General features: G+C 44.3%; 1 protein-coding gene across 1 annotated transcript in view; it reads right to left on the reverse strand.

Annotated features, from left to right (window-relative positions):
- Window positions 1-22,500, reverse strand: part of LOC113006687 (cadherin-2-like) — a 103,071-nt gene that overhangs the window by 23,066 nt on the left and 57,505 nt on the right. Inside the window, exons 5-12 of the mRNA XM_026142789.2 lie at window positions 16,831-16,986; window positions 8,582-8,726; window positions 8,273-8,445; window positions 6,181-6,318; window positions 5,630-5,815; window positions 5,094-5,347; window positions 2,943-3,085; window positions 36-269 (exon numbers count right to left, since the gene is read on the reverse strand). Of these exons, the coding sequence (XP_025998574.2) occupies window positions 36-269; window positions 2,943-3,085; window positions 5,094-5,347; window positions 5,630-5,815; window positions 6,181-6,318; window positions 8,273-8,445; window positions 8,582-8,726; window positions 16,831-16,986 (1,429 nt within the window). The remainder of the gene's footprint in view (window positions 1-35; window positions 270-2,942; window positions 3,086-5,093; window positions 5,348-5,629; window positions 5,816-6,180; window positions 6,319-8,272; window positions 8,446-8,581; window positions 8,727-16,830; window positions 16,987-22,500) is intronic.

Here is a 22,500-nt window from a genome sequence, read left to right on the forward strand (position 1 = left end):
TGCAATGAAAAACGGAAACATTATGCAGTACTGACCGTTGAGGCGATGCAGAGTCCAGTTGCGACGTACATCTGAGGGACGATTGGCCAGCTCGAAGGCGAAGGGTCCAGCATTGGGACTCAGGTCGGGGTCGCTGGCTGTGAGGTTGAGAGCATTGGGCTCCGGCCTCTCACACATTTCCACCTCCGGCGGGAACACGTGAGGCGCATTGTCATTTATGTCAGTCAGGTAAATCTGAAGGGTGCCTGTCCCACTGGCAGGGGGGGTACCTGCAAACCAGCACGGAAAGTAAATGAAATCTGCAGATTTTTTCATTTTCCTTTCCCACATGAAGCAAAGGAAACATGGTGGGAACAATTTCCTCTGCAAAGCCCAACTAAAACTAAATAACAGAAATATTAGTCACATAATAACTCTAATGATGCTTCCTGTAATAAATCAGACATATTACTTGGCAGAGGACTGTGCTGGCGCATGCAGTTTAAAACAAAGTGCATGCAGCACTGCACATGTGCAGATTGTGGAGCAGTGAGAGGTGTTGAATCACCTGCATGTATATTCTCTCTTTGTGCCATTAAACTTCATTGTGAGCAAAAACAAATCAAACACATGAGTGAGCCTCAATGTTGGCCCGGCCGTGTTCTTTTATTACACTGCTGCTTAATGTGACACTGTGGGGAACAGGCCTCCACAAGTCCTTACTTCCAGTCTGACTAAACACTCCTCAACGATCCGCGAAGCTCAGAGCAACGTGTGGAGACACATGACGATACGCCATTGTTTACTTTGATTAATCAGTGATTAAAAATGTACTGAACACAGCAGGAGCTACAGTGTGTTCAACAACAGCTGGTGGTCGTGCACATACGGTGACCACCAACACTGCAGACTGCAGCACAAGCTTGTGTGTTTGTCTCTGTGTTTGGGCTTTTTGTGCATGTGTGTGTGTGTGTGTGTGTGTGTGTGTGTGTGTGTGTGTGTGTGTGCGTGTGCGTGTGTGTGTGTGTGTGTGTGCGTGTGCGTGTGTGCGTGTGTGTGTGTGTGTGTGTGTGCGTGTGTGCGTGTGTGTGTGTGTGTGTGCGTGTGTGTGTGTGTGTGCGTGTGTGTGTGTGTGTGAGACAAGGGCAGAGAAAGTGCTAAGACAGTCAGTTAGCAGGAAGCTGGAGCACAGCGGCTTCTCTGTGCAGAGGGGTCTATGGTGGACTGCATGGACTGAGCTGCTGCTGAATGACATTCCCCTTCAACAATTTCCCACTTTGAACAGAGAATCCTCTTTTCTCTCTTTTCTGTGGCTATAAAGAACAACTGTGATCAGAAACAAAAGGGAGACTTTGGAAATCGTGCACTAAATAGGCAGGAAAACATCTCCATTAGTAATCAATGAGAGTCCTGTGTCCACAAGACCGTCTGTGTAGTCCTACAAGAGGTGAAGCATAATTGAATAAAGATGGAACAATCTGTTGCTCACAGGGGAAGATGTGTGTCCACCGCAGGACAAGGCCGAACTCTGTAAACCACGGGCAGCATGCTGAAGCAGTTTCACAGGCTCTGTATGTGACTGGGCATCCTGCTGGCCTGATGTTTGAGAAACAGTAACTATGATGAATCAAATACAAGATTACTTCAGCAAGAAGTGCCAAAACACGCGGTCTGTCCCTCAAGTGGCTTTAAAAGTGAATCAGTCCCCGCGTGAAACTAGCCAACTTTACAGCAGAAATAAACCTGTTTGTAGCCTGGGTTTGAATTTCCTCCATAAAACTGTGCTCTTCTAATAAATAGTGCACCTGACCATATTAAAGTTTATTCTTCGACGTATTCATTCGGTTCGTGACAGATGGGTGCAGCTGATTTTCATGCTCTTTAACCTGTTGGCTAATCTGCTGATGCCCAGCTGCAGCCATCTGTGCCTATGTAGCAGTAGCTGGTGTTAGTCCAGTGAATCCACTGCCCTGTGCATAGACAACAGTTGCCCACAGTTCACCTGAAGAAACAGCTTCAGCTGCTTACACTAATTAGTGAGTATCCTCGTCACTGGGATGTACCCATGCAGCCTACTGAGGTCTTCCTCCATCTGGGAGAAATGTATATTCCCTGACCTGCTGGGAAAAACCGCCTCTGAGTACTGTGGTCGCTGTCACGTCGTTTGCATGGAACATCTGATTTATTCCCAAACACTCGCCAACTCTTCCCTGAGAGGTAACTGTGAACAGAAGCTGTGTGAACCAAATTCAAACCATTTTCACTCTGAACTTGAACATTTTTCATCTTTGGTTTTTGTGTTGCACCTTTCCCAGGAGTGTGTAGCAGTTAGTGAATGTTTGGACACAAACATGCAAACTTCATGCAAACTAGATGCAAACTGCAGGCAACCAGAGCAATCATAAAGTTTTTGATGCAGCGCCCTCTTTGCAACCAAGTTTGCTTAAAAAGTGGGTCCTAGCTCTGGCATCAGTCTTTGTGACTGCTCCGACTACACCATCGAGGAACATAGCGTGCACTTCCTACATACTCAGTAGTGGGAACACTGGTTTTGGGGGGTTTGAGTGTGACAGACTTGTGCTACCGACTGTAGTTATCAAGATAAGGAAGATGGAAGCCTTTTTATACTAGCAGGTTAGTTATATTAGTGGTTTAACCACTGTAATGTTCTCCAGCAGTTATTTATTTTACACAATTCAACAAAACCATGTCATCAGTGATGCCAAAAACCTGCTATGTTAACAGTTTGTATCGTTAGCTTTGTTACTTAAATATCAAACAGCAGCTCGTGGCTGTTTCCATGTAGCACTTCCTGCACCAGGAGCTGCACTGTGACACTGACTCCACAGTGAAGCAGCACTAGTGCAGTTAATGAAAGAGCACTGAGGCACAGTGAACACAATCCACCTCTGTATGTGGGGGATGGGTTACTGCCGGACAGCAGCGCAGCCTGTGTGTCTCACCGTTATCAGATGCCATGAAGGTAACGTTGTAGTGGTTGTTCTTGATATATGGAGACTCTCGGTCAAGAATGGCGATGGTGGAAATCTGTCCGTTAGCTGGGTTAATCTCCAGCCAGTTGGCAGGGTCATACATCTTGGAGTACCTGTGTTCGGTGAGAGAGAGCCAGCATGAGAAGCCACCACAGAGAGGCCTCTTTATCTGCTTCCCTGGCTGCACGCCGAGCAGCCACTGGGAGCTGATGTATGGGGACTGCGGCACGCTCTCTCAAGGCAGCCACAACTCATTCATTTACTCTCAGGGATGAATTCAAACGTTAACTCTCTTAAAAACGATAAAGAACGACTGTTAGTGAAAGAATGCTATATTTACTGGAACTGGAAACAACCAAGGAGAGACCAATAAAAGCTCTGCAACTTCCTGCAAATTGTTGATGAAATGAATTCATGTAAGAGACTCGAGTCATGCATCTGCATTGCTGTTAGCATAAAGTCATCTTTCAAACACTGCACATGGATCAAACGGCACAGCTTCAACAAATGAAAACAGGTCAGCCAAAAAGTCACCGTGAAGCAGGCATGAAAGGGAACACGATCCATTTGGTATGTTCGTAACTGGCGAGATAAAACGGAGAGCAGCACAGATGACTAATCGAGGAGCACGCGCACAACAGAGAGCAACAAAAGCAAAAACGTTCTGCTGGGCCACTCCACACACAACTCGCTGTGTGTGCGTGTTTTTGTGAGCACAGTGTGCGTCCACTATTGGCTGTTGCTAGGCTACAAAGACTTCAGCACTACATTTAGAAACAAATAGTGGGATGTAAAAGAAAGAAGGATCGGGACAAAAGCATCAGTCCTGCAGGCTTTCTGCTGTGCTGAGCGTTTGGATGAGTGCTGCAGCATCTGAAACCTGCATCTGCACTCATAACAAAATCTAGCTTTTATATGAAAACGGGGACTGCAAAGTGGCCTGAGATGGAAGATGCAAGTCTCTTAATGCGTTTAAAATGAAACCTGACCAGCAGAAGAAAATGAAAACTGTCACAGAGGAGGAGCGGCTGCTCACGCCGACAATGGTCACATTCCTAATGCCTCACAAACCTCATGCTGAGACAGTAACATAACGTCTGTCATGTGGAAACTCAGAGTTGTTGCTCGCTGAGCGCTACGCTGGCTGGTGCGCGTCACTGAGCAAGAGCTGTTTCACAAAAGCTGTTAAAGTTGGTAAATCTTCACACAGTGTTCAACCTATAATTCTGAAATCTGCATCATCAAATTACCTCAGAGGTTTTGATTTCACACACAAAAACCACGTTTTCATATCTGTGTGGGGACACGATGCTTTCTCTCCAAATGAACGCCTACGCCGAACCACAGCCTGACCCTGACACTACAACTAGGCCTTCAAACTGACGGGACGGCATGCTGTCCCACAAAGATATGCAAACACAGACACGCGTGTGCGAGGTCGAGATGATGGCTGTGCTTGGACTCTGGATGTATTTACAAGTAAAATGATTACTGAGGAAGAAGGCTAGAAGCAGGGCTGCGCCTCCTTTGTTCTCTCACATGAACACGCCCTCCACGTCTCTGCGACGACTATGCGAGCAGCAGCAGAGCAAACAGCAGCACAGACGTGCTGATTCAGTCTACGATTGTGTCCAACTGGAAACGTTCCATGAATTGTGCACATTTTATAAATTCTCAGTTTCACACGAGACGCACTCGACGAATCTTCTCTAAAACAAGGTGAAGAATGAGCGCGTCAGGTTCTGCTTTAATCTCACTACAGCACGCCATCGACATGCAGACGTGCACTGAATAAATGTAGAAGAATAGGTAAATGTTGGAGGGTGAATTACATTCTACTCAGATTTTAATTTCCTTTCAGTGGCACATTTTTCAATGACAGTCGCTGATTATTCTAATAGATGTGAGACTAATTTAAATAGTGAAAAGGCTCCACATATTTAAATGTTCTTCTTATCAAAATGCATTGACGCATACATTCACGTCTCTACTCAAACCCGCTCAACAGTTTATTGTTGCATTACAAACTGTAATTATATATTGAAGGATTGTTTTAGTGCTGTAGTTCGACCTCACTGGCACAAATGAAAGGTTTCTGAAGAGCTTCCAGGAGTTTCTGACCTGATAGTTTGTCTCATGTAGCGGTCGGGGTCCTGCGCAGTGAAAGTGGTGAGCATGGACCCGGCCGACAGACCCTCCTCCAGTCGCATGGATTTCGGGTTTGGGCGAAACTCCGGGCTCTCGTTCAGATCCAGGATTCGAACAGAGACGGTTGCCGTGGACTGACGAGGCAAGTGGATGCCGCGGACCAGCGTGACCTCGTTCTCCGCTTCCACAGTCAGCATGAAGGAACGGGTGCTCTCGTAATCTATGGGCTGCACAGACAAAGCGAAGGACGACAATGATGCCCGACGTCAAGGACATTCAGCACGTGCAACCTTAAGCATCATCTCATCGTGTTTCTCTGGAACATGTCAGACAGTATAAACATCGCGATCACAGGGATCTTCTGCTCTCTGGATGTTACAAACCGACCACACTGAGAGTCGAGCACAGCTGCTGCTTTTAGATCGCTCTGTGAGAACATTACTCGCCAGGCAAGTCTCGAGAGTTAGCGTTTTATTCTCGTGTGCATGTTGTGCACATCCAAACCTCACCTTGACCACGGTGAGGAGGCCCTCGTTGGTGGTGGGGTCAGTGGGGATGGAGAAGCGTCCCGTGGGGTCCCCGGCGATGATGCGGTACACGGCGCTCCAGGCCGGAGTGTGAGGCTGGTCTTTGTCGGTCACGGTCAGGTTAGCCACGATCACGTTCACCCTGTTCTCGTGAACCTCTCCGAAGAACTGAAAGAGCAGAGACTGGATGACTCCACACTACACAAAGCTGTGGTGAACATCACAAACAAACAATGCTTCGCCACTGCAAACAGTTCCCTGTCACGCAGAGCCGAGCGCAGTATATCTGAGAATAAAGAGCACATCTCCACAAACACTGCTCCTTCCTGTCCAGCCTGTTCAGCTTTACTGAGGAGGATAAACATATTGGATGTTTCATTGGCTTTCCACTCCTCCACCATCTGCCTGCTGCCAATAAAAGCTCAGAGAGCTTTAGTGTCGTTCAGACGACGCTGCCTCGCCCGTTTGCTGATGCAGAGCTAGCACGCTGTGTGTGTGTGTGTGTGTGTGTGTGTGTGTGTGTGTGCACCTACTGTCTCTGTGGTGAACTCTGGAGCATTGTCATTGACATCAGTGATCCTGATGACGGTGGTGGCAGTGTTGGAAAGGCCGTAGGTGGGATTCCCCTCCATGTCCGTGGCCTGGATGATCAGGGTGTACTGCGTGACTTTCTGGAATCACAGAACAGAAAGCGTCACTTATTCTGCAGACTGAAGTGTCCCGCTGCGCATTGTATGACTTGGAAATAAATCTAATTAAAACCGTTTGACAAGGGGACTGTCATTTTGTCTAATCACCATTACAGCTGATGATTTAGTCAGTGCTACTTAAAAATAATGTTCCGAGACATGATGAGTGGTTCACACTCCGTGCTAATGTAAGACCGTTTCTGCTTTCCACAATCATCCCATTTTAGGGCAGCCCACTGCTGATCCTTTTTCTAAGACTGATTGCTAATGCACGTCAGGCCTTAATTACAGAAGCCGCTGCTCTATGACAACACTGTGACTGAGCTGCAGACCACCTGACAGAGACGATGTTTAGACATTTAAAAAGCATAAAGTGTAAAAAGTGATGGAGACTTTTAAGCTGCTGAGATCTTCACATGTACACTTCATTCGACCTCATCATGGCTTGTTGACCTTGTTTACTTCATCTGCCATTTTCTTCTTTGTGCAAAGTTGGATTTTTCTGCTATTTTTCAGGCTTTTAAAATCTTCGGTCGTTGTTTACGGCACATTTTCCCTTTTCTGTGATGATGCTTTTATTCTGTTTTTAATTGCTCTCTATTATTACGCTGTCTGTGTTATCTCATTATCAGCTCGTCAGTCACCTATGAAAGAGCAACCTGCACCAAAGCTGCCACACAAATAAAGTTTGGTTGATTGACTGTGGACAAAAGACGAGTGCAGATTACTTTGTCAGTTACTGCAGGCTTTTTTGTACTATAATAGCAGCTGCAGCTTTAGCGCTGATTGATGAATCCCCCGTGTGCCCAGATTCAGTTTGCCCTCCAGTTAAACTATTAGTTTTGCTTCTTATATCAAACGTGCAGATTTTGCAACTATGACTTTTAGCTACGATGGAACTACGATTCAAGATTTTATCACATCCAGACTGTTTCTGCTCCACGTTGGACTCAGTGAGGCACGAACATCACAAGAATTAGAGCTGGTTGGAGACGCAGCTGCGACCCTGCCTGGCTTCCTTACACCGGCTCCCAGAGCAGTTCACTGTTTGTGGGGCTTCCTTCTGAAATGCCTCCATTAGCTTATCGTGCTACATTTTATACATGTGTGTCATTTCAGCACTTTTCATGTTTGCATTTAGATGTTTGCTCCTCATTGTTGCATCTGAAGGTGCAGCTGCTGTGATTTGGTTGCACTGACGATGACGGCTTCTGGTTCCAGATCATAGCTGTTGCAGCTTTTTGCCCCGTGCAGCTTGATTAGGTCAGAAGCTTCAGTTTAAAGTTCCAGTTACAGCTCGGAAACACTGGAACAGCCTCCCCAGCAGTCACATCACAGAGAAAAACAGACCTCTGCTTCTTCTTTTGGAAACTTTTTGTTAACAACAATGTTTCAAATGCGACACAAAAATATATAATAAATATATAACAGAAATATATACTCCACAACATGATAGAGCAAAAAAATGGTGTGAATTTGTTATAAGGGTTAATAAATGTCTCAGTTCCAAAAAATCTGAATTTTCTGGTTATGTTGCGATGGGTTGGGTCTTACAGGGTTAATAACTAATATCAGTGACGGTGGGTGCTACAGATAGAGGTATCTCAGCCATGCAGGTCTGGCTGTTGATAACTCAGCTCACCTGCTTTTATAAGGTAAACAGGGTTAATCTGACCTGCGAGTCACAGACGAGCTAAAATACAGCGCTGAGTGAGAACAGTAGGTACCTCTAAAAACAGGCTTCATCAGTGACTATTAATGCTGGCGTGCAGATAGCACGGCCTCAGACAGATGGGATTCAGCTCTACTGACGTAAGACTTTAAAAAGCTGTCTTTATGCTGCAGGCTGGACACACACTCTCAGGCCGAGACGCAGCTGCTCCATATGGATTCAGATATGAGCGCTAGAAAATGTCCACATTTAACACACACACACCTCCCGATCAAGGCCTGCCGCCACAGTGATGATGTCACCAGTCTTGTTGTTAATGGTAAACATGTTGGAGGAGGGGCTCTGGGGATTCTGGGAAAGGATTTTATATCTCAGCATCCCGTTGGCAGTTTTTGGATCATCCTTGTCCACTGCTGTCACCGTCATCACGAAGGATCCTGCAGGGAAGCACACAGCAAGTCAGCACACATATGCCAGGGAAGGAATGATGTAATCCAAAGGTTGTGTGTGTGTGTGTGTGTGTGTGTGTGTGTGTGTGTGTGTGTGTGTGTGTGTGTGTGTGTGTGTTGGTACCAGGCTTGGATCCCTCGGGCACGGAGCCATTAAAGATGCTGTGAGTGAACTCTGGTCTGTTGTCGTTCTGGTCGATGACATTAATGACGATGTCGATGGGGTTCTCCACCTGATTCCCATTCAGGTCCACTGCGTGGGCTCGCAACTATACACAGACACACAAACATGCACACACAACTTTTATTACAGACAGGTGAAGACGGTAATAAACTGCTTCCTTCCACTGAGACTAATTACGAGGTAGTGCTCTGAGAGACCTCAGGAGATAAACGAAACAGCCCACAAGGTTAAAGGAAGCACAAGTGCACGTATAGCATGGAGCTGAGCTAACAAATGGATCTTAGGCCCCTGTGAGTCACTTTATGAACAAAGAGCTCACACGCAGTTTAGATTGAATGCTGTTACCGTGCAATCTTATATCAGTTTTATCTTGCAGGGGCTAAAAAGTACAACTGTGTCGCCGAGAGGTCGAACGATTTGCCAACAATCTGACAAAACTGGTGAAAACTGCTAAACTAGAAAATGTTAAATAAGATTGCAGCAGAGTCGTACACGTGTATGGATGAGGACAAACCCTGCGTGGTGAAGAAAATCCCTTTTATGGCTGCAGAGTAATTCAAGACTGCTGTGCAGGATTTAGACAGACATGTTTCTTTGTTAAAGATCAAGCGAAGACTTCAGGCTCGAACCTTTGAGGATGCAGCACACGCACAAACCCCATAACAAAAAACAGAACCACTAAGGCTAGGTTGTGGTTTGGGCATGCATGGCTGCCAGTGGATATCCCACACCCACAAAAGCAAGCAGCTGAATGAATGCAGAATTATACAGAAGCGTTGTGTTTGTACACATTAATTCAAAGGCATAAAACCTTATTGGAGCACATTTCATTGGTCAGCTGGGCAGTGATCCTAAACAAATGGATAAAACAACCAAAGAGCTTTTAAGGTGGAATAACTTGGCTGAGTCACCTGTTCTCAGTCTGATTAAACTGCAGTCTACCTGCTGTGTGTCACAGCAAAGACGCAAGGAGCCTAATGGGTTTCTATGGACCCCAGACTTCAGGCAACCATAAATCACAAAAGACTTTACACAAAATATGAATTATTATTATATTTATAACAGGAATGGTTGTCCCACGCAGCTCTTTTAACAGTGATTCTGACATTTTGTCACATTGTGACAAATATTTACTGTGTACTTTGGAAAAAAATGTCACAATAACCTGAAAGCAATATTCCAGTCTCAGTGCATCAAACAGTCCCACACTGCTTTTACAGCTAGGGCTGGGCCACCGCTCACGGTAATACCGGTATAATGCTGGGCAACGATAAGAAAGTGAAATATCATGATAGAATATGGGTAAAACGTGCCTTTGTTTTCATACGCACACGGCAGAAAAATCATGGCAGCGACGCAGAATGATGAGGGCGAGAGCGGATCGTTGAATGAAACCATGAACCAGAACTGGTTTGTAAAAATGCTGCAGCTTCACTGGTGTGGAACTGGTTTAGCTTCGTCCATCAGATACACAACAAAGCACTATTTTTGGTAGCGCATGCTAGCGGGCCGTCGTTATTACCGTGTTGTTTGGAAAATACGGCACACTTAAAATCAATCCTTTGATTTTTCTGAAAGTCGACAGAGCCCCTTATAATCCCGTGTGCCTTATGTATGAACTCTGGTTGTGTTTACTGACCTCGAAGCGATTTTATGTGCACGGCGCTCGAAAATCTGTCAAATGTTTCAGTACGACTTTGCTAAGCTACGAAGCCGCACCGCTTGATGGATTGTTGGAGCATTACGGCTGTCGTAGGCGGAGCCTCGTGAACACAACTGGGTAGCTGTCACTGTTTTGTACACCATTAATGTGGAATGGCTCATCTGAATTCAAACTATGATTTTAATAAACTTGACTGTTTATTTTAACTGAAACATGGCTGGGCTCGGATGCACCAGTTGTTCTCACTGAGGCCTCCCCACCAAATTCAAATTTCTCTTTTTCTATTAGAAGTGGTGAGAGAGGTGGTGGGACTGCATCTTTGGCCAACAACACACTCACCTCCAATCACATTTGATTTGATCATTTTACCACTTTTGAATTCCATGCTATTGTTTTCAGCAGCCCTCCAGTTTTATCTGTCACAGTTTACAGACCACCTAAAGACAGCGCTGCTTTCATCAAGGAATTCTCTGAATTTTTAACAAACATACATTCAAAATATAACATGATAATTCTAACCGGTGACTTTAACCTGCACATAGATAATCCTTCTGACCCTGCATCAAAAGAATTCTTAAACATTCTTCACTGTTTGGATTTTATCCAGCACATCACGCAGCCGACTCACAACAGAGGACACACTCTGGACCTGGTCATCACCCATGGGCTGTCCACCAGTGTGTCCTCTGTTGTTGGCTTGGCTGTCTCTGACCACTACTGTGTGTTTTTTAACATCACCGGTTTTATTCAGCGGTGCGAACTGTGAGGAGGCGCTATCTAACCTCTGAAGTGGCTGCAAATTTTCCCAGGGTTTTAGACGAATGCCCCCCTGTGATTCTACCTGCACCCTGCGATTTTATTTTTAATCATTTTAACAGCAAACTGAAGAAAAGCCTTGACTCCGTTGCTCCACTCACCACCAAAAAGATTAACGTAAAACATGCATCACCCTGGAGAAACGAAGAAGTCAAAACACTCAAAAGAAAATGCAGGGCAGCAGAAAGGAGATGAAGGAAAAATAAAAATGTAATTAACTATCAAATACTTTGCGAGCAACTTAAAATGTACAATAATACATTAATAATCCCAAGGTCCTCTTTTCCACCATAGATCATTTATTTAACCCTGATTTTAACAGCTCCCAAAGAAGCCCACAGACTCACTCTGTGAGCAGTTTGCAGACCACTTCAGGGGAAAAGTCAGCGCCATCAGATCTGATATTTTATCCCCTCTTCACTTTATGGATTTTTTGAGGCTGAGCTTTTATACATGATGAACTGCTCTCTTCAGTTGGGTGTCTTCCCTGCTGCCTTTAAAACGGCGGTGGTGAGGCCCCTTCTGAAGAAGAGCAGTTTGGATTGTAATGACTTTAATACAGACCTGTATCCAACTCACCATTTTTAAGTAAAATTTTAGAAAAACGTGTTTTTACTCAGATTAATGACTTTCTGAATGATAGACAGATCCTGGAGATATTCCAGTCTGGATTTAGGGTGAACCACAGCACAGAGACGGCTCTCCTAAAGGTTTTAAATGATCTTAGATGTAACTGGGACTCCCAAAAGCTCTCAGTCCTGGTGCCGCTGGATCTAAGCGCAGCCTTTGATAGAATCGCTGCATTGGCTCCCCGTGTGTTTCAGGATTTTAAAGTTCTTTTATTGGTTTTTAAATGTCTTAATGGTCTTAATGGTCTTCTTATCGCTCACATCTGCTTTTACCATATGAACCCTCACGGACCCTGAGGTCCTCTGGTACTGGCCTTTTGATTGTCCCTAAAGTCAGGACACATACTCACACTCGCACTACACTCACACTACACTTACACTGCACTCTCACTACAGTCACACTGCACTCAAACTACACTCAAACTACACTCTCACTACAGTCACACTCGCACTACACTCACACTACACTCGCACTACACTCGCACTACAGTCACACTGCACTCAAACTACACTCGCACTACACTCACACTCGCACTGCACTCGCACTACACTCACACTACACTTACACTACTCTCACACCTCACTTACACTATACTCAAACTACATTCACACTACACTCACACTCGCACTACACTTACACTACTCTCACACCTCACTTACACTACACTCGCACTACACTCGCACTACACTTACACTGCACTCTCACTACACTCTCACTACAGTCACACTCGCACTACACTCGCACTACACTCACACTACACTCACACTACACTCTCACTACAGTCACACTCGCACTACACTCGCACTACACTCACACTACACTCGCACTACTCTCACACCTCACTCACACTACACTCGCACTACACTCGCACTACACTTACACTGCACTCTCACTACAGTCACACTCGCACTACACTCACACTACACTCACACTACACTCTCACTACAGTCACACTCGCACTACACTCGCACTACACTCACACTACACTCACACTGCTCTCACACTACTCTCACACCTCACTTACACTACACTCGCACTACTCTCACACCTCACTCACACTACACTCGCACTACACTTACACTGCACTCTCACTACAGTCACACTCGCACTACACTCACACTATACTCAAACTACACTCACACTACTCTCACACCTCACTTACACTACACTCGCACTACTCTCACACCTCACTCACACCTCACTTACACTATACTCAAACTACACTCACACTCGCACTACACTCACACTACACTCGCACTACACTTACACTACTCTCAAACTACACTCACACTCGCACTACACTCACACTACTCTCAAACCTCACTTACACTACACTCAAACTACACTCACACTCGCACTACACTCGCACTACACTCACACTACTCTCACACCTCACTTACACTACACTCAAACTACACTCACACTCGCACTACACTCACACTACACTCACACTACTCTCACACCTCACTTACACTACACTCAAACTACACTCACACTCGCACTACACTCACACTACACTCACACTACACTCACACTACACTTACACTACTCTCACACCTCACTTACACTACACTCAAACTACACTCACACTACACTCACACTACACTTACACTACAGTCACACCTCACTTACACTACACTCAAACTACACTCACACTCGCACTACACTCACACTACACTCACACTACTCTCACACTACACTTACACTACACTCAAACTACACTCACACTCGCACTACACTCGCACTACACTCACACTACGCTTACACTACACTTACACTACTCTCACACCTCACTTACACTACACTCAAACTACACTCGCACTACACTCACACTCGCACTACATTGGACTACACTCACACTACACTTACACTACAGTCACACCTCACTTACAATACACTGAAACTACACTCACACTACACTCACACTACACTCGCACTACACTCACACTACATTGGACTACACTCACACTACATTGGACTACACTGCAACTACACTCACACTGGCACTACACTGGCACTACACTCACACTGCACTCACACTACAGTCACACTCGCACTACACTTACACTACACTCACACTACTCTCACACCTCACTTACACTACAGTCAAACTACACTCGCACTACACTCACACTCGCACTACATTGGACTACACTTACACTACGCTCACACTACACTCACACTCGCACTACACTCACACTACTCTCGCACTACACTTACACTACGCTCACACTACACTTACACTACGCTCACACTACACTCACACTCGCACTACACTCGCACTACACTCAAACTACACTCACACTCGCACTACACTCACACTACAGTCACACTTGCACTACACTCACACTACACTCACACTACGCTCACACTACACTTACACTACGCTCACACTACACTCACACTACACTCGCACTACACTCAAACTACACTCACACTCGCACTACACTCACACTACAGTCACACTCACACTACACTCACACTACACTTACACTACGCTCACACTACACTCACACTCGCACTACACTCGCACTACACTCAAACTACACTCACACTCGCACTACACTCACACTACAGTCACACTTGCACTACACTCACACTACACTCACACTACATTTACACTCGCACTACATTGGACTACACTCACACTTGCACTACACTCGTACTACACTTACACTACGCTCACACTACACTCACACTCGCACTACACTCGCACTACACTTACACTACGTTCACACTACACTCACACTCGCACTACATTCGCACTACACTTACACTACGCTTACACTACACTCACACTTGCACTACACTTGCACTACACTCACACTCGCACTACACTCACACTACAGTCACACTTGCACTACACTCACACTACGCTCACACTACACACACACTACGCTCACACTACACACACACTACACTTACACTGCACTCGTACTACACTTGCACTACATTTACAGTCGCACTACATTGGACTACACTCAAACTACACTCACACTACACTCACACTCGCACTAGACTCGCACTACACTTACACTACGCTCATACTACACTTACACTACACACACACTACACTTACACTGCACTCCCACTACACTCGCACTACACTTACACTCACACTACATTGGACTACAGTCACACCTCACTTACACTACACTCAAACTACAGTCACACTACACTCACACTACACTCGCACTACACTCGCACTACACTTACACTACGCTCACACTACTCTCGCACTACACTCGCACTACACTCACACTACACTCACACCTCACTTACACTACACTCACACTACACTCACACCTCACTTACACTACACTCACACTACACTCGCACTACATCGGACTACACTTACACTCACACTACACTAGCACTACTCTTAATAAGTGATTGTGACCATTTTGTTTTGCTAAACATTTCACCTTTATGAACTGATTTATTTCAGAAATGCATGTACACACACATGCACTTGTGCCTCCAGCCCAGGCTGCACCAACCGCGCTGTGCACAATACAGTTTGTACACCTGTTACATAAATACTCCTTTCCTGGCAATTTTAATGTATTTTGTTTTTTCATCTTGGCAAAACTTTTTGCACCAGTGTGTGAATCATATGGTCCTCTCGAATACCTTAAAGAACAATTAATGAATGAAATAGCTAACAGTGATTATAGCAGAGGCAGCTGTGGTTCAGGAAGCGAGTTGTGCTTGACTGCACATAGCTATTGCAGTTCAAGCGCACTGTGAGTTCAACTAAACCACGGCCCAGACTATCCCTTGAAGCAGGACGGGGTACGTGCACTGTAGCCTAACACAGTCATGACACACGTCAGTGGAATTGGACTTTGGTGATCAGCCATGGTGTGGACCACCTATATACTGAAAGAGGACCCTTAAACTGCTTATTATTCTAATACTGGTCGGTCATGTGCCAAAGACCAAACTGTGCAGAATTTGGAGATGCTCTGGAATGATTACTTTAGAATAACATGTATGCAGCCTAAAGTTTATACCAGCACCTGCAGAAAACATGCTATATGCCATTTGTTGTGTAGTTGAATGCATCTCTGGAGGTTTCAGCATAAAAGCTACAAAACAGTGCTTTGTAATTAATATTAAATAATCTGCTCAAAGATCAAAACCATCAAAGCTAACACAAAACTTTGGAAAAACAACTTTTCAAGGAACATACTCCCACTTTGAAAATCAAACATCTATTTTATTTTTGATGGCCTTAGTTTAAATCAGGCGCATATGTGATGTATTTATTCAGCATAATGTGGTCAAAGATGCTGAATATAGGTATTGATTGGCCCTGATAAGTCATTCCTTTACAGTGCATCTGTATGAGGCTCTCAAAGAGCCAAAGCCTCCCTCATGAATAAACATGCAGGCCAATCCCAGCTCCTAGCTCTGACAACTACATCCAATCACATGAATATTCATCACACAGCTTAAATGCAAATCAACCTGCTGCGACTCCAGATTTCCACTCCCCCGTGTGAGTTGTGTGTGCATTCCTACAGATCAAAAGGTTAGACTCTGCTCTCGGAGCTGTTTGTGACGGTAGCAGATATAGTAAGCAAACACCAAGTGGCTTTTTTAAAGGAATGTCTTCATCATCTCTGCATGAGAGAGAATAAATCCAGGAGAGAGTGACAGCACAGATATAACATGAAAACGCGAGGGACGACACAGAGCAGCGTGCTGACTGGGAGCAGACTCATGCCTCCAGAGGCAGGTCCTAAGTGTTAGGGTTGGTGTTAAACCGCACTTTATGTAATCTAAGGTGAAACTTTTAGTACTTTTAAAGTTACTTAAATAGAAAGAGCCCATCTTTGGCTGGCCACAGAAAACACTTTGAAGAGCACACACTAACGCTATGACATATCTACCATGCAAGAACGCTCAGTGCAACAAGGAAGAAGGAACCGAGACGCAACGCTGCAGACGTTTGTATCGCATATTAACCACAGACCTCGGTTTAACATGCAGCCAGAGGAGCTAACACACCGATCACTAAAGCATTCATCATTTGCTCCGTCTTTGACCTTCGCTGGCACGCCCACAGTCTTACGTGGAAATTGGAGATGTGCTCTCTGTCCAGAGGCTTGGTGACCGACAGCTGGCCTGAGATGGGGTTAATGATGAAGATCCCAGTGGGAGGCTGGTCAGCCCCAGGTCCCGTCACACTGTAGCGCAGCATTCGGTTCTTATCCCGGTCTGAGCGGATCTAAATAACAGATAGAAACACAAAGGGCACAGGAAGTGTTTACTACAGGAAACGCAGAGCCGGGAGAACAGTGGAGGTGGTAAATAACATCAAATCTGCATTAAAAAACAAACTTTCTATGTTGAAGTCGACATTCTTTGTGAGCATCTGCTGCTGTCACAGTATTCTGGGAGCTGCTTCTTTCTGCTGAGCACGACTGCCATCTTTTCTTAAATGTAAGAATATAATGAAACCAAAAGTGGAGCTACGTTGTGAGTTTGACCTGGATGTGTCTTGTGTGTCACGATGACTTTAGGCTTGCACAGGCAACACGCAGCAGGAGCCTGAAGCAGCTCAGGAAAGGAAATGTGGTGAAGCTAAAATAAACTGTGATGTCTGGAGCACCTTCAATATTCTGCACATTGTCCACATCATCACGGCATTAAAGAGCGAGGGGGTGCTGCAAAGATGCTCGACATGCACACACACATGTTTACAAGTCTCAGAACAAGATGAAGACGTCTCCGAATTAATGCATTTATTTGGAGATACTGGGCGGAGCCAGAGGGTAGGCTACGTTTGAAAACACTCAAACAGAAGCAAAGAACAAATGATCCATGTACAAATCAAATTCAGTCTGAAAGGTAAGCTGCCTCTTTCTCCATCTGCACGGCTCATTGTGTGCTAAAGAGCACAGATATCTACCTGCCGGAGCTTTCACAACATGGACTATTTCTTTTTTCCTAAAGTTACATTTAGAAATGGACCAGCACTGACATGTAGTCTTATATTCTGCAAAGGCCACATATAACTGTGCAGCACTGTTATATGTGGCCACACAGCTCCAAACAGTCAGTATGCCAAAGTTGCTGCTCTTAGGTTGAATGTGCATTTGGTAAGAAATAATGTTGACATTTGGTTGTTTTGCTGTTTGTGTTCTGCTTTGAAATATTAGAACAGACTTACAGTTCTTTACACTTAAAAAAGTAGATTATAGATCCACGTGTCTGGCTCCCTGAGGATCAAACCAGTGTGAGTTTGAGACTCCTGCTGGATAAAATAGTTCTTAGCGAGGCTAAAGCTGCAGCTGCATTTGTCATTCTCTACCTACTTCATCTCTATTACAGCAGTCACAGCTGCATAACTGGTTTCATAATAATTACGTATTATGTGTGGAGGCTGTTTGCTCTGCAAGGCTGCCATTGTTAAAGTAACTAAAGTGATTTATTACATGTGTACTGTGTCAGAAGAAATGTTGCCAAAGGTTTCAAAGGTCATCGGGTTACAGGAAGCACGTCTGATTCATGAGGAACACAGAGAGAGCCTCATGTCTTCCTGCAGCCCACAGAAAGTGTAAGTGTAGAGTTTACATGATGGATGCTGTGTCTCTTACTAAGCTTTGGGAGTTAAAGAAGTGATTCATGAAAAGAATGTAGCTGACTGTAACGTGAAGTCTAACATGTAGAGAAAGCACTGCTCATATCCCGACTAAACCACTGAAACTATCTCTGTTGATCAAAATTAAAAACATATTTTAAATGAAAATTCCTTTAAAAAAGAACCAGGTTTATTTGAATATGAACAATGGTCCACCTCTCCAACCCACGTGTAGCTCCCTGCCTGCACCCTCTGCACAAACACAGCTGAACACAACACTGGTCACTATATTCTTCATTTCCGGTTAATACTTGTACAGCTGCTGTTATTGTGTATATATTTATTTAGATTTAGATTTCTTCATACATTCTTATATAGTTCTATATTGTGTATTTTGTTGTACAGTTATTTTATTTTCAACTTTAATTTATATATTTTATCTTATTCCTTCCTAGTTAAATTTACCCTTCATTCTAATTTGTGTTGTACAGTTATTTCATTTTTAACCTTAATTTATATTTTATTCCTTCCTAGTTAAATTTACCCTTTTTAATTTTTCATATTTATTTCCTATCTTATTCATAGCCTTTCCTTTTTTGTTTTCTTTAGGTCACGAGCAGTTGTCCAAGCATTTCACTACATATCGTACTGTGTATGACTGTGTACGTGACAAATAAAATTTGACTTTGAATTTGAATTTGAATTTGAACCAGCCCGACAGAGCCGAATCCAGCTCCATGTGCTGAAGAACAACGGTTTCTGAAGAATGAAGAAGGCCAGCATCAGAATTCGTTTAGCTTCTATATATTTCTACGTGGACCTTGGTGAGCAAAGTTTTATTTTGTGCTTTGAAGGCACAGATACGACTCATTTTTCACAGCACACTTATCTAACTCAGCAGTAGTAGTATTTTATCATCATATTTGGACTCTTCATAGATGTCATCATTAGTATTGAGTTCATTTTTTATTCATAGGTGCATGTCTGCTCTAAAATTTACTGCATGGTCTTGCTCTGCTGTAAATCTCTGATTGGCTCTGAGGTCACTGGATGTGACCCTTTAAGTGTTTCAGGTTTCCAATCGCACTGAAAAAAAGGGATTGGCCGGCTCTTGGATTTATGTAAGCATCGTGTCTTTAACACAAGTGCCTTGGGCTTTAAAGTTAAGTGTAACTATATAGTGTAGAAACTACATGATATGCAGAGCGGGTAGATTAAATTGTTCATATCATGTTCGAGTGAAGTAAGTCAATAATATAGCAGTGTTAAATCTCGCATGGGATTTCAGTCTCGCGCGCTTTGGGTCGTGGTTTGAGGAAGGCGTCCATCTCAGTCAAGTCGAGCAGCCGCCTCTACTTCTTTTGGTGCTTTCAACACCATCAGGCCGACCCTCCTGGGTGATAAGTTAGCAGCGATGCAGGTGGATGCTTCTCTGGTGTCCTGGATTGTTGATTACCTGACAGGAAGACCACAATATGTACGTCTCCCACAGTGTGTGTCTGACAAGGTGATTAGCAACACAGGGGCACCACAGGGGACTGTCCTCTCCCCCTTCCTCTTCACCCTCTACACCACAGACTTCAGCCACTGCACAGAGACCTCCATCTTCAGAAGTTTTCTGATGACTCTGCGGTGGTTGGATGCATCAGCAGGGATGATGAGACAGAGTACCGGGCTGTGGTCGACTCCTTTGTCACGTGGTGTGAGCAGAATCATCTGCAGCTCAACGTGGCAAAGACCAAGGAACTGATCGTGGACTTCAGGAAGACCAGGAAACACTTGACCCCTGTTTCAATCCAGGGGGTCAGTGTTGACATTGTGGAGGACTATAAATACCTTGGAGTACACATTGACAATAAACTGGACTGGGCTAAAAACACCACAGCACTTTACAGGAAGGGCCAGAGTCGTCTCTATTTTTTGAGGCGACTGAGGTCCTTCAACATCTGCCAGAAAATGCTGAGGATTTTCTATGAGTCTGTTGTGGCCAGTGCGATCCTCTATGCTGTTGCATGCTGGGGGAGCAGGCTGAGGGTTGCAGATGCCAACAGACTTAATAAACTGATCCGTAAGGCCAGCAATGTTGTGGGGATGGAGCTGGACTCCCTCAAGGTGGTGTCGGAGAGGCGGATGCTGTCCAAGATAAAGACAATGTTGGATAACACCTCCCACCCACTCCATGACATGCTGGTCAGTCACAGGAGCTCGTTCAGTGAGAGACTGAGATTACCCATGATGCACCACTGAACGACACAGGAAATCATTCCTGCCTGTGGCTCCCTGTACAACGCATCCACTTAACACACTGTTTGCTGCTACAGCTACACATGTTTCTTTTCCAACTATTTATTTATAAGTGACTTATGTATGTATGTATGTATATATATGTATATATTGTACTATTCTTAGTTAGTGTATTGTCTGTCTTGTCTTAATGTTGGTTTAAAATGGAGCACTGTAACAAAAAATAATTTCCCCCAGGGATCAATAAAGTATTCTGATTCTGATTCTGATTCTGATTTTGGTTTACTGAAAAAAGGACACTGGGTGGTCGTTATATTAAAAAAGTCTAACTTGTAATTTGAACACAAACATTTTACGTAATTGAATCATGTAGGATCTGTATGAAATTCAACAACTTCATTTGTTCTTGTTGAGATGACCTGATACAATCTAGTAGGAGTGGTTAGTTGCTGGACTCACGAAATTCACAAGACCACACGAGATTTCACACCACAGGAAAATCACTGGAGGCAGACACTACACACCCCGTGCATGCTAGCGCTATTTATTGTGTTTAACCTGTCAAGGACAAAAACGTGGCCTTGAAATCATAGCTTTCCATTTTAGATAAGCCAGGATTGGTGGCGTGGTGGTTCGTGCTGTTGCCTCACAGTAAGCAGGTCCTAGGTTCGAATCCACAATCTGGCACAAATGGATGTTTGTCTCTATGTGAAAGACTGGTGAGCTGTCCAGGGTGTAACCTATCGCTCTGGGGTTACGCCCCTGCAGACAGGAGGACGGTAGTTGTTGTAGATCCCTTCAACTTTTATGTTAACTAGACTTTGCTGAACATTATGTAATATGAAGACAACATGTGGTTTTTAAGTGACCAAGTAGTACTGGGGTAAAAGTTACTGAATAGTGTTGAAATAAAATGACAAAATTATGAAGGATTAAAACAAGAGTTCAACTTACTTCATCTAAACTTGTTTCAATCGCGTTTTCAGAACACAAACACACAGGTTTATTGAATATGAATACGTTGTGTTGATTTAACTCATTTGTTTAAGTTTCTGCCAAAGCAAAACATTTGTGTGCATCCAGTGTCCACTGAATCCAGTAAATCCAACATGGCCTTGTTTCAGGGCACGCTGCAGCATTCGGGGCTGAGAAATGAAGAGAAATGATTTCTTGTTCTGGACCAGTTGAGGTTGACTCACAATCCAGTGATTCCACACAGACTCTTGTTAAAATACTCTGTTTGAGACCAACTTTTACCTTTTAAGACAAAGTGCATGAACATATTTGGTACGTTTGTGAATTAATGGTAAACTTCTCTACGATCCACCTGAAAGCTGATGTTTTTGGGGCTGCTGTGACAGATGGCTGCCATCACAGTCCACACCTCAGCTAATGTCATGTAGTGTCAGTCACTTAACTGAAGCTGCTGCTGCTTTTTGCATATTTAAATGCAATTATGTGAGAAATGTTACAGCTTGCTGCATGGCTGATTGTACGGACTCGAGTGTCCGACTGGCTGCAGCTATGCTGGTGCTGCGTCAGCTGCTTGGTGGCAGACAGGAGTCCGAGGACAGCTGAGCTCATTAGTGAAGCTGAAGTTAAACACAGGATATGAGGCTCATTGAGAGCTAGCTGGTTTATTCTTTAGGTATATCTCACAAAGCTTTTGGAAAATAAAATATTTTCAGAGGATAAACTTGTTAATGTCGATCATGTTCTTGTCTGTGTCCCTCCTCTGGACCACAAACACTAACACTCGTGGGAAACACTGCTCTGAGATGCAGCTGCACATTTATGGCTGCTAACCAAGCAGGCTAGGCTTGGCTGATAGCATCATACACTAAATATCATCGTCATATCATTATGGACATCAAAGACTAATCACTACATCCATCTCTTATACGCAGTATGCTG

Source organism: Astatotilapia calliptera, chromosome 15, assembly GCF_964374335.1.
Source record: "Astatotilapia calliptera chromosome 15, fAstCal68.1, whole genome shotgun sequence".
NCBI classification, from domain to species: domain Eukaryota; kingdom Metazoa; phylum Chordata; class Actinopteri; order Cichliformes; family Cichlidae; genus Astatotilapia; species Astatotilapia calliptera.